Source organism: Nematolebias whitei, chromosome 11 (assembly GCF_014905685.2).
Source record: "Nematolebias whitei isolate Nwh7 chromosome 11, NemWhi1, whole genome shotgun sequence".
Taxonomy (NCBI): Eukaryota; Metazoa; Chordata; class Actinopteri; order Cyprinodontiformes; family Rivulidae; genus Nematolebias; species Nematolebias whitei.
The window spans coordinates 40,669,393-40,683,148 of record NC_056508.1 but is presented as its reverse complement, the minus strand read 5'-3'; the positions used below and the strand labels follow the sequence as shown (position 1 = coordinate 40,683,148).

Here is a 13,756-nt window from a genome sequence, read left to right as displayed (position 1 = left end):
GTTTAAACTACATTTTATTTACTTAATTGTGTGACTGTTTATGAAGCATTCACACAATTGTGATCCGTAGTTTTTTTTTCTGTACGTTATTCAGCATCTTTCTCGTTCCACAATTTTCGTGCTATTTCAACAAAAATCTAAATGTTCAGCTTTTTCAGGAGAAGGGTGCTATGACGTTTGGTATTGGTGCAACTTTAGCTTTTTGAAATATTTAGCCTTTTCTGCCATTTTATTTTTCCTCATAGAACATGAGCTCATTTTACAATCTTCAAATCTTTAGCTCTTGTTTACAACCTTTTACTGCTCCTTTCACAGTTTGTTCTGGTTCAGCTTCTTTCATCTTTCTTGTGCAAATTTGAACTTTTTTCAGCTGATTTCACCTAATTTCAGCAGTTTTTTCAGCTGTTTTTTGCTCCTTTTAGTGTCTTTTTGCTAACTACAACATTTTTTATGCTTTTTAAAAACTCTTTCTGTTAATTTCAGCATGTTTTGCTCCTTTCAGCTTTTCTGCAAGTTTCAGCTTTTTCTGCAACTTCAGCTACTGTTTAGTTGTTTTTCTGCTAATGTTAGCTTTTTGTCTAATTCCACATTTTTTGCACTCATTTCAAAATTTTCAGCCTAATTAAGCAAACATTTGCTTTCTCCACTTCCTTCTGGTAATTTAAGCTTCTTTCTGCCATTTTAGCTACTTTTCAGCTGTTTTTTTTGTTGTTGCTAATTTTATCTTTTTTCAGATAACTTCTTCTTTTTGTGCTCATTTCTGTGTCTTTTGGCCTAATTGCGCAAACGGGCTCTTTCTGCTTTCTTATGCTTCTTTAAGCTTGTTTTACCTTTTCAGCTAGCTTTTTTGCATTTTGAGCTAATTTAAACTGTTTCCAGATAAATTACATTTTTTTGTGGTAATTTTTGCTACTTTCAGCCTAATTAACTTCTTTATTCTAATTTCAGCTTGTTATGCTCCTTTCAGCTTTTTTTCTGCTAGTTTCAGCTTATTCTGCTCTTTCAGGTATTATTTAGCTCTTTTGATGCTACTTTTCAGCTATTTTTTGCTAATTTAAACTTTTTTCAGATAATATCCATTTCTTTGTGCTCATTTTTTCTTCTTCAAGCCTAATTGGGCAAACGTGTTCCTTCTGCTTTCTTCTAATGATTTAAGCTTGTTCTAACTTTTCAGCTACCTTTTTAGCATATTTTAGCAAATTTCAGCTGTTTTCAGATTATTATTATTATTTTTATTTTTTTTTTTTTAATTTCTGCTACTTTCAACTAACTGTAATTAACTTCTTTATGCTAATTTCAGCTTGTTATGCTCCTTTCAGCTTTTTTCTGCTAGTTTCTGCTTTTTCTTTCAGATAATATTTAGCTCTTTTGATGCTAATTTTAGCTTTTTCAGCTAATTCCACTTTTTTTTTTTTTTTTAGCTCATTTTAGTTCTTTCTGCATCCTTCTGGTAATTTAAGCTTCTTTTTGCATTTCAGCTATTTTTCAGCTGTTTTGTTGTTGCTAATTTAAGCTTTTTTTTTTTTTAGCTAATTTCCTAATTTTTGTGCTCATATCTGCCTATTTAAACCTAATTCAGCAAATATGTTTTCTTTCTGCTTTCGTCTGCTAATTTAAGCTTGTTCTTCCATTTCAGCTACATTTCAGAATTGTTTTAGCTAATTTCAGTTGTTTTTCAGCAAGTTAGTCTGCAATAAGCATTCACACTGCATTTTTACAGGAAATGCATTTTCTCTAGTTTCATTTGTTCACTTTTATTCAGCGCTTGCTGTTCTTGATATATTTTTCCTTCAGTTGTCCCCACAGTGCTTAAGACAGGTAGTTCTTTCAGAGAATCCAGGTCTAAACTAAATTGTATAAACAATTACAGTGATCACTGGCTTCTAAATTAATTTATTATTTCCGATAATAGTCAGTTGGGCCAGGTCTGAGGTGATTTTATCCTCCTTGTGGCCAGGAATCCTTTTCCAAACAGATTCAAAAACACAAATTTAAAGTAAGGATTCCACTGTGTTACCGATTAAGTCAATAAACATTTGCAAACCGTTTGCTTAATTTGTCCGACCTTGAGGGGAGAAAAGCTCTGTGTTAATGACTTTAACTATGAATGAGATCAGGTTTTGTTTGCTGTGATATATTAAAGAAAAAATGAAGATGTGAGTAAAAACTAAAAGCACTGATTTGTAAAAACTTATAATGTACATGTCAATAAAAATGCAGTGCAAATATATTTTCTGAGAAAAAAAAAATCACAGTTGTTATTTTTTTAATATTCTGACTAGATGCAGATCTCAGCCTCATAACGTTTAGAGTTTCCCGTCTTATTTTTTCTTTAGACTTTTTTGTGTGGCAACAAAAGCAGCCAGTTTTGAAACCATACTCTTTAACTACTGCGCCACATTGTTGTGGAGTGTGGTGGAGTATTATTATATTTTTTCTGCTATGAACAAGTCAAGACAAACCTTCCCTGAAAAAAAAAGTTGTCTTCATGGCAACATATTATTATGAACATGCTTCCCTTATGTAATTTTAAACCTTTGCACTTTTTCCTTTAGAAGTTGATTAGATGAACCAAGCTGCCTACAATATTGTGAAGTAAAAGTGGTAACTGAAGGCAACAATGGGTGAAACCACTGTGGAATGTTTTTCAAAAGTTGTTTTTCATGTAGAAGTTATTTTTCTTTTGGTTCAGTACCATTAACACGGTACAACAACCGATGAGCGCATTGTTTGTTTCAGAGCAGTTCAAGCAGCTCTGTTCATTGTCATTTGTCTCCCAAAATAACACCCACACCCATTTACATGGAGTACATATGGACCCGCACACACAAACACGTACACACATTTATTGCCAGGCCCTGAATAGTGTTTGTGCCTTGAGAATGACCGCGAGTCTCAGTAGGGGACTTGGGAACATGTGAGCAGTACCACTGTGGTTGCGGAGACCAGCTGTGCTGCACAGCTGACAAATCAAAAGGGATGTAAAACGCACATTTCCAGAATCCAAATAAAAAACACATATTTGCTGTTTCCAGTGTTTAAAGCATCGTAGCTTTGCCACTGATTACACTGATCGTACAGGCCATGACCTCAACATTTCAAGACAAAAACAACTTTGTTACACCATGTACATGTATTTCATTAGTATTCATCTCTTCCCCTTGGTATTAAGTTAAGAAAAACTCATTTCAGCAAATCATATAAATAACAAATATTTATTTAGATTAAAAAAACGTGTATATATACACAGTTTACAAGAAGTTGTGATGACAGAATAGTTGGCAAGTTGAAAATGAAGAAATAAAGGTAAACACAAGTGAGCCAGTTTAATATCTGTTCTGATTTCATAACGATCTAAACCACTTCAGACATTTCTTACAATGACAACTCTTTACTTGGTGTTGGTAATTGTTTGTATTCCATCAGATTGATGCCTTCCAGCACATGCAGCATTTTGTTCAGGGCGTACAACAGCAAGCCCAACATGCCACTGCAGCCGAAGACCATCAGCACAAACAGGAGCTCCACAAACTTATGGCCAGGTCAGTCATTTCACGTGTCTGTTGAGATACTTGATGAATAATCAACAAGGAAAATAAACTTGGACAAGTTATTAACATGTTTTGTCGTGCTGATTGATGATGCCATAGTGGAAAGTTTCACATCCCCAAAAACTCTAGAATCTCTTCAAAGCTTTAAAGCAAGTTCCAACAATGTTCATCAGGTCATCTGGATGGTTTCTTTTTTTTGTTGAGATGTTTCGTCCTTCATCCAAATGACTTCTTCAGTCAGAGGAGCCACAACAAACAGTCCTACAAGCAGCACACTCACATAGTGGACCAACCAGTTTGATGGTGATAAGATGGTTTCTGGGGCCCGCCCTCTCCCCCGTCGACTCCTCTGAGGCAGCCATAGCTAAGGTGGATCAAAACATCAATGTTCATGCTGAATAATCCAGGTTGAAAATCCAACTATGTTCAGTCAGGTCATCTGGATGGTTTCTTTTATTGTTGAGATGTTTCGTCCTTTGTCCAAAGAACGAACTATCTTATCACCAGCAAATTGTTTTTTTTGTTTGTTTGTTTGTTTTTTCCCCACTATGGGAGTGTGCTGCTTGTGGGACTCAGTTTGTTGTAGCTCCTCGAACTGAAGAAGTCCTTTGGATGAAGGACGAAACATCCCGTCCAGATGACCTGACTGAACATTGTTGGATTTTCTACCTGGATTATCGAGCACGAACTTTGATGTTTAAAGCAAGTTGTTTGTTCGCCCATTTTGGCCCCTTAAAATTGTACGGTTGAAAGTTAGCTTCCTTTCTGTGCCGACAGGAGGATGATTACATTTTAATGAACTTATTCACATTGTGTTTGGTTTTTTTTTTTGTTGGTCTTGTAACTCAAAACAGACAAGAGGTGTGACATATCATCAGGTGAAAGCCCAGGTACAGTAAATCATTCAGGAGTCTTATGACCACATGTGCCATAGTGCGTACCCTCCTCTTCTTAAATCTAGCGTGACTGGACACAAGCAGACAGAGAGGGCATTCTGCAGCTTCCACACGGCGACTCGGGCCTTCTGAGGAATGCGTGTTAGGGAAAACACCTGTGTAATGTCAGTCAGGACGCCTTCACTGCAGGCATTCTCACACGCTTTCATGAATGCAGGTCAGCCATGTGGTATGGAGCACATCTGGACTGCTGAGTTAGACTCACGTTTACACCGTTAACTTCACTCTCCCCCCTAAGAATCCTGGTAAAATTCACTGATTGGATTAATAACGGGCGTCTGTTAAAACAACCACTTTATTTCAACAGCACAGGACTCCATGCTCCTCTCCTGTGTGTTCTGTGAAAACAGACCTTGTTGCCAGATTATTGAAAAAGTTTGACAAAAATGCTTTAAATCCAAACTATACTCTGGCTTGAAGGAGTACTGAAAGGGAGAAATGCAATGGTTAAAGGAAATTTACTGAAGATTCTCTGCAAGCATTATTCACGCTGTTGATGGATGGATCCACAAGATGGTGTTTGCTTTTTGTTCGATTTAGTCCAGCAGCATAAATTATACATTCTGGCCCCACCATGCGCATCTAGTTAGACTTCTGCATGTAAGCGTCAGCGTTTGTGGGTGATGGATAGAGCCCGAGTTATCCTCAGGGACCTAACGGAGAGCATTGTGAGCTTAGAGAAATACAAACTTGGACTGGATGATTCAAAATCTCTGTATGTATTCCCAAAACAGCGGATAAAATATAGCTGCTTCACACTGCATTACTTAAAATCAAATTCAGCAGGATTTCTGTCCTACCATAATATAATTTTCTGTTTTAGGAAACCGCAGTTGGTTTTACTAAAAGTTAGAGCTAACCTTTTTCACAACGTGACAACAAACAAGTCTCTAAAGTAAATAATAATAATAATGAATTTAATTTGTAACGCACTTTTCATTAACAAAAATCTCAAAGTGCTACAGAGTGCAACTAAAATCAGTGATAAAATCAACTAAAATCAATGATAAAATCAACTAAAATCGATACAGTTATGTGGAGGCAGAATAGGCTTGCTTAAAAAGAAAAGTCTTTAAGCCTTTTTTAAAGTCAGTCAATGATTGTGGAGCTCTCAGATATTCAGGGAGGGAGTTCCAGAGGTGGGGGGCAGCCACACAGAATGCCCGATCTCCCATGGTTCTTAATTTAGTTCGTGGAAGGTGGAGGAGATTACTGTTCTGCGATCGTAGGGACCGGGTGGATGAATATGGAGCAAGAAGGTCCTTCAGATAATCTGGTGAATTTCCGTATAAACACTGATGGGTGATGAGAGCAATTTTGTACTGAATTCTGTAGGTGACAGGAAGCCAATGGAGGTTATGGAGAATGGGTGTAATATGTTCAAATTTACGAGCTCTCAATAAAATCCTGGCTGCACTGTTTTGAATATATTGAAGCTTCTGGAGGTTTTTGCCGGGTAAAACCGGGTAAAAAAGTCTGTTTTTTCTTGTTCCAACAGTGAAGTTGTCTTCAAACCTACTATATATTAATAATAATTATTATAAATGTTGTATTTTGGGTCAAACTAAATCTCTTTGGTGGCTCTTTCCCTCCGTGCAGATGTTTCTTGAAGTTGGGGGAGTGGCAGCTCAGTCTGCAGGGCATCAATGAGAGCACCATCCCCAAAGTTCTGCAGTATTACAGCAATTCAACTGAACATGACCGCAACTGGTACAAGGTCAGCCCCTCCTTCCCAACTTTAATCTTTCACCTTTGACCTCTCTTTGCTTGCTGTTAAGTTCCACCTGTGTCAACAAGTCATTCCCCTTACAAGAAAGCAGTATCCTGTCCATGCTATAAATTTTCAGGCAGATTAAATGTCTATGTGGCTCCTCTTTGTTTTGGTAGTCTTAAGTAACATTTGTTTATTGCCATGCCTGTGTTGCACATGATGGCACACGCTTTCCATCCAACTTCATTAATTTAAAACTGTTCTTTAGCTGGTTGCATAACACAGCAAACATCAAACTCGTGATCTTAAATTACAGCCCCATGGAAGATATTTGCTCTGATAAAACCAGAAAATTACATCCTAAACAAATGTGGAAGTTATTTCACATCATTAACTTTTAGGAATCTGGTTTCACTGAGGCCTTTTCTCCACAGGCCTGGCACGCCTGGGCTGTGATGAACTTTGAGGCAGTGCTGCATTACAAGCACCAGAACCAGGGCCGCGACGAGAAGAAGAAGCTGCGACACGCCAGCGGTGCCAGTGCTACCAGCGAAGCCAGCAACAGTGACAGTGAGGTCGACAGTACGGATCACAGTCCTGTGCCGTCGCCAGGCCAGAAAAAGGTCAATGAGGTGGGAGTCAGAGAATCCACAAAGATTATTTGTTTTCTTTGCTCTCTGTGCTTTCATTTCAGGTAAAAAAAAATAAATAAACCTGTTTTGTAGTCGTGCATTAAAAGTGTGTGTTGTATGCTGTCTTTCTGCTGGACCTTTCAAAGACTCTGCTCCTGTACACTGTACCTGCTGTTCAAGGATTCTTCCGCTCCATTTCCCTTTCCAGAGGGAATAATCTGCAGGATACACTTAGGTGAGTTAAATGACTATAAACCAAACGGGGTCAAACATTATTTACATCAATGCCTTGCTGATAGGCTATATGAATATAGGAGGACCTCTAGTGGCTGACTGTATACTTCATGATGATTTAGAGGGAGAGTTTTCAGGTTTATCTTCTTTTGTTGAAAATCTTTCAGGGTTTTGACTTTGTGGTTTGACTACGGTCATTGGCCTGAGGTGAATGAAGCTTTGGTGGAAGGCATCAAAACCATTCAGATAGACACCTGGCTACAGGTAACGCACAAAAGGATCCTGAAGTTAGCCTTGAGGTAGAGTGGGTGTGATTTGTTACTGTCAATGAAAGGAAAAAGGTTATGATGTGGTAATATATATAACCCGCAATAAAAAACAAAACATGGCTTTAAAGAAATTCTTTGTCTTTTTCCTTGCAGGTAATCCCTCAGCTCATAGCTCGTATCGATACCCCTCGAGCTCTGGTTGGTCGTCTCATCCACCAGCTGCTAACAGACATCGGGCGGTATCATCCACAGGTACCAATATTTTTACTGTCCCAGGTTTTTATTCAACATAATAAAACAAAACCCAGACTAAACCCTAATGCCCATTCCGTGTTCACCTCCAGGCTTTAATCTACCCGCTGACTGTGGCATCCAAGTCCACCACCACTGCCCGACATAATGCTGCTAACAAGATCCTGAAGAACATGTGTGAACACTGCAACACCCTGGTTCAGCAAGCTATGATGGTAGGTAGATTAAAACAATCACATTTGTTAAGCTAAATTAAATCATAAAAACCTTTAATCCTAAAAATGCCAGTCTTTTTCATATGTGTAGATGAATCAGTTAAAATTTGTACTGTTGTTGTTACATGCATTTTCAATTATCATTCAGAAGAGAAGTGAAGGAAAAAAGTTTCTGCATTGTAGTTTTGTCTGAATCAAAAGGTTTGAAATGACTTCTTCACTGATGTTCGCTGTAATATAAAAACCTCTATAACAGGCTTCAGATGAGCCCTCGTGTTGTTTCAGGGGCTCAAAGATATGAAGTGAAATTAATATCAGAGAGCAAACTGACCTTTTACTTGTTGTCCTCCTCCGTTCAGGTGAGTGAAGAGCTTATCCGAGTTGCTATCTTGTGGCATGAGATGTGGCATGAGGGCCTCGAGGAAGCCTCTCGTCTTTACTTTGGTGAGCGTAACGTTAAGGGCATGTTTGCTGTGCTGGAACCTCTACATGCCATGATGGAGAGGGGACCACAGACACTCAAAGAGACCTCTTTTAATCAGGTTTGTATCAACTTAGCACTAAGTTTAATTAAGTCTTTGTGATTGCAGCACCACAAAGGGTGACCTTTTAAAGCAACGATTGGCAAACTTTTATTAAAAGACCCACGTCAGAAAATACCAAGTTCTTCAAGTAACACCTATTCCAGTGGACAATAAAAACAGCAACTCTAACTTAAAAGTTTGTGTTTATATCTGATATAATCCTAGAACTGCGCAGCTCAAGGTGGCTGCATGTTGGGAGTAGCTCTGTTACATTTTTCTGGATGTAAATCACTATTTTTTTTGATGATTGTTTCCTCTGGTATCGAATGATTCAATTCAATTCAATTCAAAAATGTGCAGCTGGAAGGATTTTTACTGAAACTTTTTTACTTTTGGACATTTGATATGATTTGTAACCATAACAACAAGGTGGTTTTTTTTACAACCGGGAGCTGCTGATTAACATCTCACAAGCTCAAATAATACGTCAACGACATCCCCAAATCCCAAATGAGTTAAAAAGGAGGTGCCATAGATGCATTCCCGTCTACCTGCTGGCTGTGTTTGAGTGCCTGACCACTGAGAACTGGCAGGAAATGTGGTTCGTGGATGGATAGGACGGCATCTGCGGCCAGTTTCTTCAGATCCACTGTGGGACAGACCGTTATAAGAGATCCTTCCTGTCCACAGCCATCAGCATCTATAACATCTCTTAATGAAACCAGGATAATGAGTTGCAACATTTAATTTCCCTTTGGGGTTAATAAATAATTTTTGAATTGAATTGAATAAATGAACAAACTGGCCAAATCACTAGCTCTGGTTAATGGATGCATTTTGAATTATGCTTCCATTCACACTGCACTCTCGGCTCTTTTTCTGCCTCACAGCAACTGAATACAAATTTGGGACAAATCAGTTGTCGTCACTGTTTTGTCACTGTTGTTGCCAACAGGTTCTATAGAGACTTTACTGACGCTGTGTTTACACGTCTCAAAATATCCTTTATTGCACTTTAATCTTAGTTTGTTTCCATTTGGAGTCAATATCTTTGTTTGCTTATTTTGGTACCTGTTTTATAATTTTATTTCACAGTTCATTTTGGTGGTTAGTTAGTTTTTGTTAAATTGTAACTAGTATATACTGACATTTCTCCTGAGTACCATCAGTGGCTCTTGTACCACAGTTTGAGATGATCTTAAACCATGTGGGTAACTTATTTTGGGTGCAAAGTAAAAGATTATCATTTAAGTCCTCATAAATGGCTGTTCCTCTCTGGTTTATTTCACGTTACAGGCTTATGGAAGAGATCTGATGGAGGCTCAGGACTGGTGCAGGAAGTACATGCGCTCTGGGAACGTAAAAGATCTGACTCAGGCCTGGGACCTTTACTACCACGTGTTCAGACGCATCTCCAAACAGCTGCCACAGGTCAGTGACAGTGTATCACTACTGCAAATAGTCTGCACTTTTAGAACTATTTTAATAACATAAAAGCAAGTGTGAAGAAGTACACCTCAAGTAAGGATGGTAATATTATTTTTTGATAACATGAAAAGAAAAGTATTGCCAAAATTTGAGAAATAAGGTACAAAAGAATCCAATAAAGCAGCTCGTATTTTGGAGAAATTAGAGCTGACTTCATCCTATTTCTACATTCTTCTGCACATTCCAGCATCTCATCAAAAGTGATAAGAAGTATTTCAACTATTTGGATTTTGTGACTGGTACAGTCAGCACATGTGCTTTGATGGTAAATTGACATTAGAATTTTAAAAGTTTTGTTGAAGCACAATGAATGAATATCTCGGTCCAAGCGGATTCAAGAACATCGGTAAAAAACATCTTGCCTTTTGTTGTCAAACCTTCTGCAGATGTTTTTTACTTAAATCACTGTACAGTACTTTTATATCTCCTACAAAAAGTATGTGTTTGTCATGTTGGTTCTTCAAGATTTAGGTCATTTTCTATTTTAGTTTTAGGGTTGTTAATTTTTTTAATAGTTTTTGACAATTTCTTTTGGCTTATTGAATTACGGAGTATTTATTGGGAATGACGCTCAGTTCCTAATGCACTTAATGCACAAAAACATTAATGCCCTTTCACCTTTGGCAGTGGCCCAAAAAGATGAAACAAAAAGAAAGAGAGCTGTTTTCTCTTTTAAAAAATGAGATTGTTTTGACCTTCTCCAAATGTTTTTAATATATTTTATTCTTTTAGTCACTGCCTCTTTATACATTAAGCCCCTTGCATATGTAAGAGCATTATGATTGGAGTTGTACTAACTGCATTTAGGGTATATGAAAAGTTTTGTTTCACATTCATAATGGGTCAAAAGTTTTAACTTAAATAACTTATTTGATGCTTTTGAAATGGGTAGAAATTGATCTGATTGATGTCATTCCTCATGACTATCATTACATTGTTGGCATGACATTAGGCATAGCTTTTACTCCACATAATAAATGGAGATGGAAATGCTGTTCGTCACTGTGGCGTGGCCTTGCTTGTGGCGGTGCCTCCTGCTGGGACATTACAGCACGCAGCATGAAAAACACAGCAATATAATAACACGCTGGGAGCAGTGCAGATATTCTCCCGAGGGTATTAACACGGAAATAAATCATCTCCAAGATGCATCCGGACTGCAGATTTAGAGCAAGTTTGGGTTGAAACTGCACGTGGTTGCTGTAAATCAACAGATGTACGAATTAAAATCTATAAACAGGCAGCAAATAGATGGAGAAAGTTCCAGAGGTTGTAATGAGCGTTGAATTGCAAATAAACAACTTTTGTGAGATTAAACCTTAGCTTCCATATAAGACGGTGTCGGGTTTGATTTGCTTATAGCTTCAGGCTCTGTTTTCATGCACAACAGGCTCAAAACCAATTGTCTCTTCATGTACTACATCCTCACCTCATCAACTTTTCCCACAGCTCACCTCCCTGGAGCTACAGTATGTGTCTCCAAAGCTGCTGATGTGTCGGGACCTGGAGCTCGCCGTGCCCGGCACTTACGACCCCAACCAGCCTATCATTCGCATCCAGTCCATCGCCCCCTCCCTGCAGGTCATCACCTCCAAGCAGCGCCCACGTAAACTCACCATCATGGGTAAGATGAGAAAAAAACTGTGCAAGCTTTGTGATTCAGAAAGCATTATAAAGAAAAGTAGATTAAAGAGTACTTATAGAGTCATGCTTTTTCAGGCATGAACCGCCACATCAGAGAAAACTCAATATTAATAGAATTTCTACTCAAAATATTAAGCAGCCTCAGGGACGTTGTTTATTTAAAATTCATCAGTCTAGGCAAAGTTTTGTGTTTGGTTAATATATGAGAATTTAAAAAAACACATTCTCTAACGAAACAAAATTAAATGCATAAATGAATCGCAGCCGTGTGAAAAAACAGGCTAAGTTTTCTATCAGCTTTACATCAAAGGAGTCGTCTATTTTTCATTTTCTAGCTCAAGAAAAACAGCACAGATTGATCTGTCAGAAACATATCACTGTGCATCAACTCTGAACTGAATATAAACATAAATAATAGAAATAAATCATCCGTACTCTGTCACGTACTCTGCTGTGTGAAATAAAATATGACTGTAAGAAGCATCTGAAATGACACAGGAGTATGAAGTCACTTTGTCTTGAAGCCAAATCCCCACGTTATTAATCACAAACAGTTCAGTCTGCTCCACACCTTTCACTGGAAGCTTTGATACCTTGTTCTGATGTATCCCATCAGTGTTACGCAGCACACTGTGTAAAAGATGATGGCCAATAAATCAACTGACCTCTGGAGCAAGACTTCAGATTAATACCTGTCACCCTCTGCAGGCAGTTTAGATTGACTGTCCGTGCTTTGTCCCCGCTGTCGCCCGCAGAACGTTGCTCACTGAGGCTTGAGTCATTAGAGGCAAACGCAGGAAGGAACGGGGTCATGGCTTGACTCTTTCCATTAAAAATATAATGTAGTTCATTAAAATAGTTTCACTTCTGGTAAAAAAGTGAAGTCATGTAGAAATGCCATCAACATCTCAGGAAGGTTAACAAAAAACACTTCCTATTGTTTGTGCACGAAAACATTTAAGATTAAAATAAGTAAAATATGTGTATATATGTGTATGTATGCTTATATATACATATATATAATTAGAATATCATGAAAGTTGATTTATTTCAGTAATTCCATTCAAAAAAATTTAACTTGTATATTATATTCATTCATTACACACAGACTGATATATTTCAAATGTTTATTTCTTTTAATGTTGATGATTATAACTGACAACTAATGAAAACCCTAAATTCAGTATCTCAGAAAATTAGAATACATTAATTCCTCGCTACTTCGTGATTAGTTTTTCGCAGACTCGCTCTATCGCGGTTTTTCAAAATAAGATTGGACTTGACACACAATTGGCTGATTGATGGATGAGCCGCACGATCTGCATGGAATTTTTTAAAATTAATTATTTAAAATCATTTAGCACCTGCTGCACACTGCAGGATAAACTTCCTCCTGCAGCTGATCAGCTGTTCTCTGTGCAGAGCGGAGAAGTGGGCGTGGCCAAAAACTCTTGCAGGTGGCTGAGAGCAGCGGAGGCAGAGAGAGGGAAATCATGACATGCTGTGCTCTTTGAGTATTGAAAGTTTAGAAACATAGTTTAGAATATTACAAGAGTGTGGGAAGGGTTTAAAACACCTTTATTTATATATATCCAATCCAAATTAATTTATAAAGCACTTTAAAAACACCCAAACAGGACCAAAGTGCTCTACAGACAAGTTAAAAAGCACAAAAAGGAAGAAAATACAAGAAAAAAATTATTAAAAAGACAAACAGCTATGCAATAAAAAATTAAAACAGTAAAAGAATAGTAAAATCAACATCTCACATGGTGTCAAAAGCCTTGGAAAAAAGACAAGTTATATACATATATATATATCAGAGTCAGAGTTTCTTTATTGTCATTCGCACCTCGTGGTACATGTGGTGGAGCGAAATTATGTACACGGGGTCCCAGTTACATCCAACAATAAAATGTCTAAGAAAAACAGTAATAACATCTAAGATATGAACCAAGAAAAACATCAACTAAATATACACTAAGCACTCATAACATAAAACATTGAACATCAGCACAAACATGAACATGAGTCTGTGAGCAGATGTGCACGCATGAACACATCAACATTGAAACAGATCAGCAGCAATATGAAACAGATCAGCAGCAACATGATATGGTTTTTCACAGTGATTATTCTAGTTAGAGATTCATGAGTCTAACAGCCTCAGGGTAGAAGCTGTTCCTCAGTCTAGTGGTTCTACACTTAATGCTCCTTAACCTCCTTCCTGAGGGGAGTGGGGCAAAACGTGTGTGTGCTGGGTGGGTGGGGTCCTTCATG

The 13,756-nt window shown here is 37.8% G+C and overlaps 1 protein-coding gene across 1 annotated transcript in view; it reads left to right on the top strand.

The window, feature by feature from the left end:
* The window catches only part of mtor (mechanistic target of rapamycin kinase), a 94,319-nt gene that overhangs the window by 67,821 nt on the left and 12,742 nt on the right, over window positions 1–13,756 (top strand). Inside the window, exons 37-46 of the mRNA XM_037684998.1 lie at window positions 3,427–3,542; window positions 6,107–6,224; window positions 6,653–6,850; window positions 6,997–7,085; window positions 7,252–7,348; window positions 7,507–7,605; window positions 7,698–7,820; window positions 8,180–8,362; window positions 9,641–9,775; window positions 11,282–11,456. Coding sequence (XP_037540926.1) covers window positions 3,427–3,542; window positions 6,107–6,224; window positions 6,653–6,850; window positions 6,997–7,085; window positions 7,252–7,348; window positions 7,507–7,605; window positions 7,698–7,820; window positions 8,180–8,362; window positions 9,641–9,775; window positions 11,282–11,456 — 1,333 coding nt within the window. The remainder of the gene's footprint in view (window positions 1–3,426; window positions 3,543–6,106; window positions 6,225–6,652; window positions 6,851–6,996; window positions 7,086–7,251; window positions 7,349–7,506; window positions 7,606–7,697; window positions 7,821–8,179; window positions 8,363–9,640; window positions 9,776–11,281; window positions 11,457–13,756) is intronic.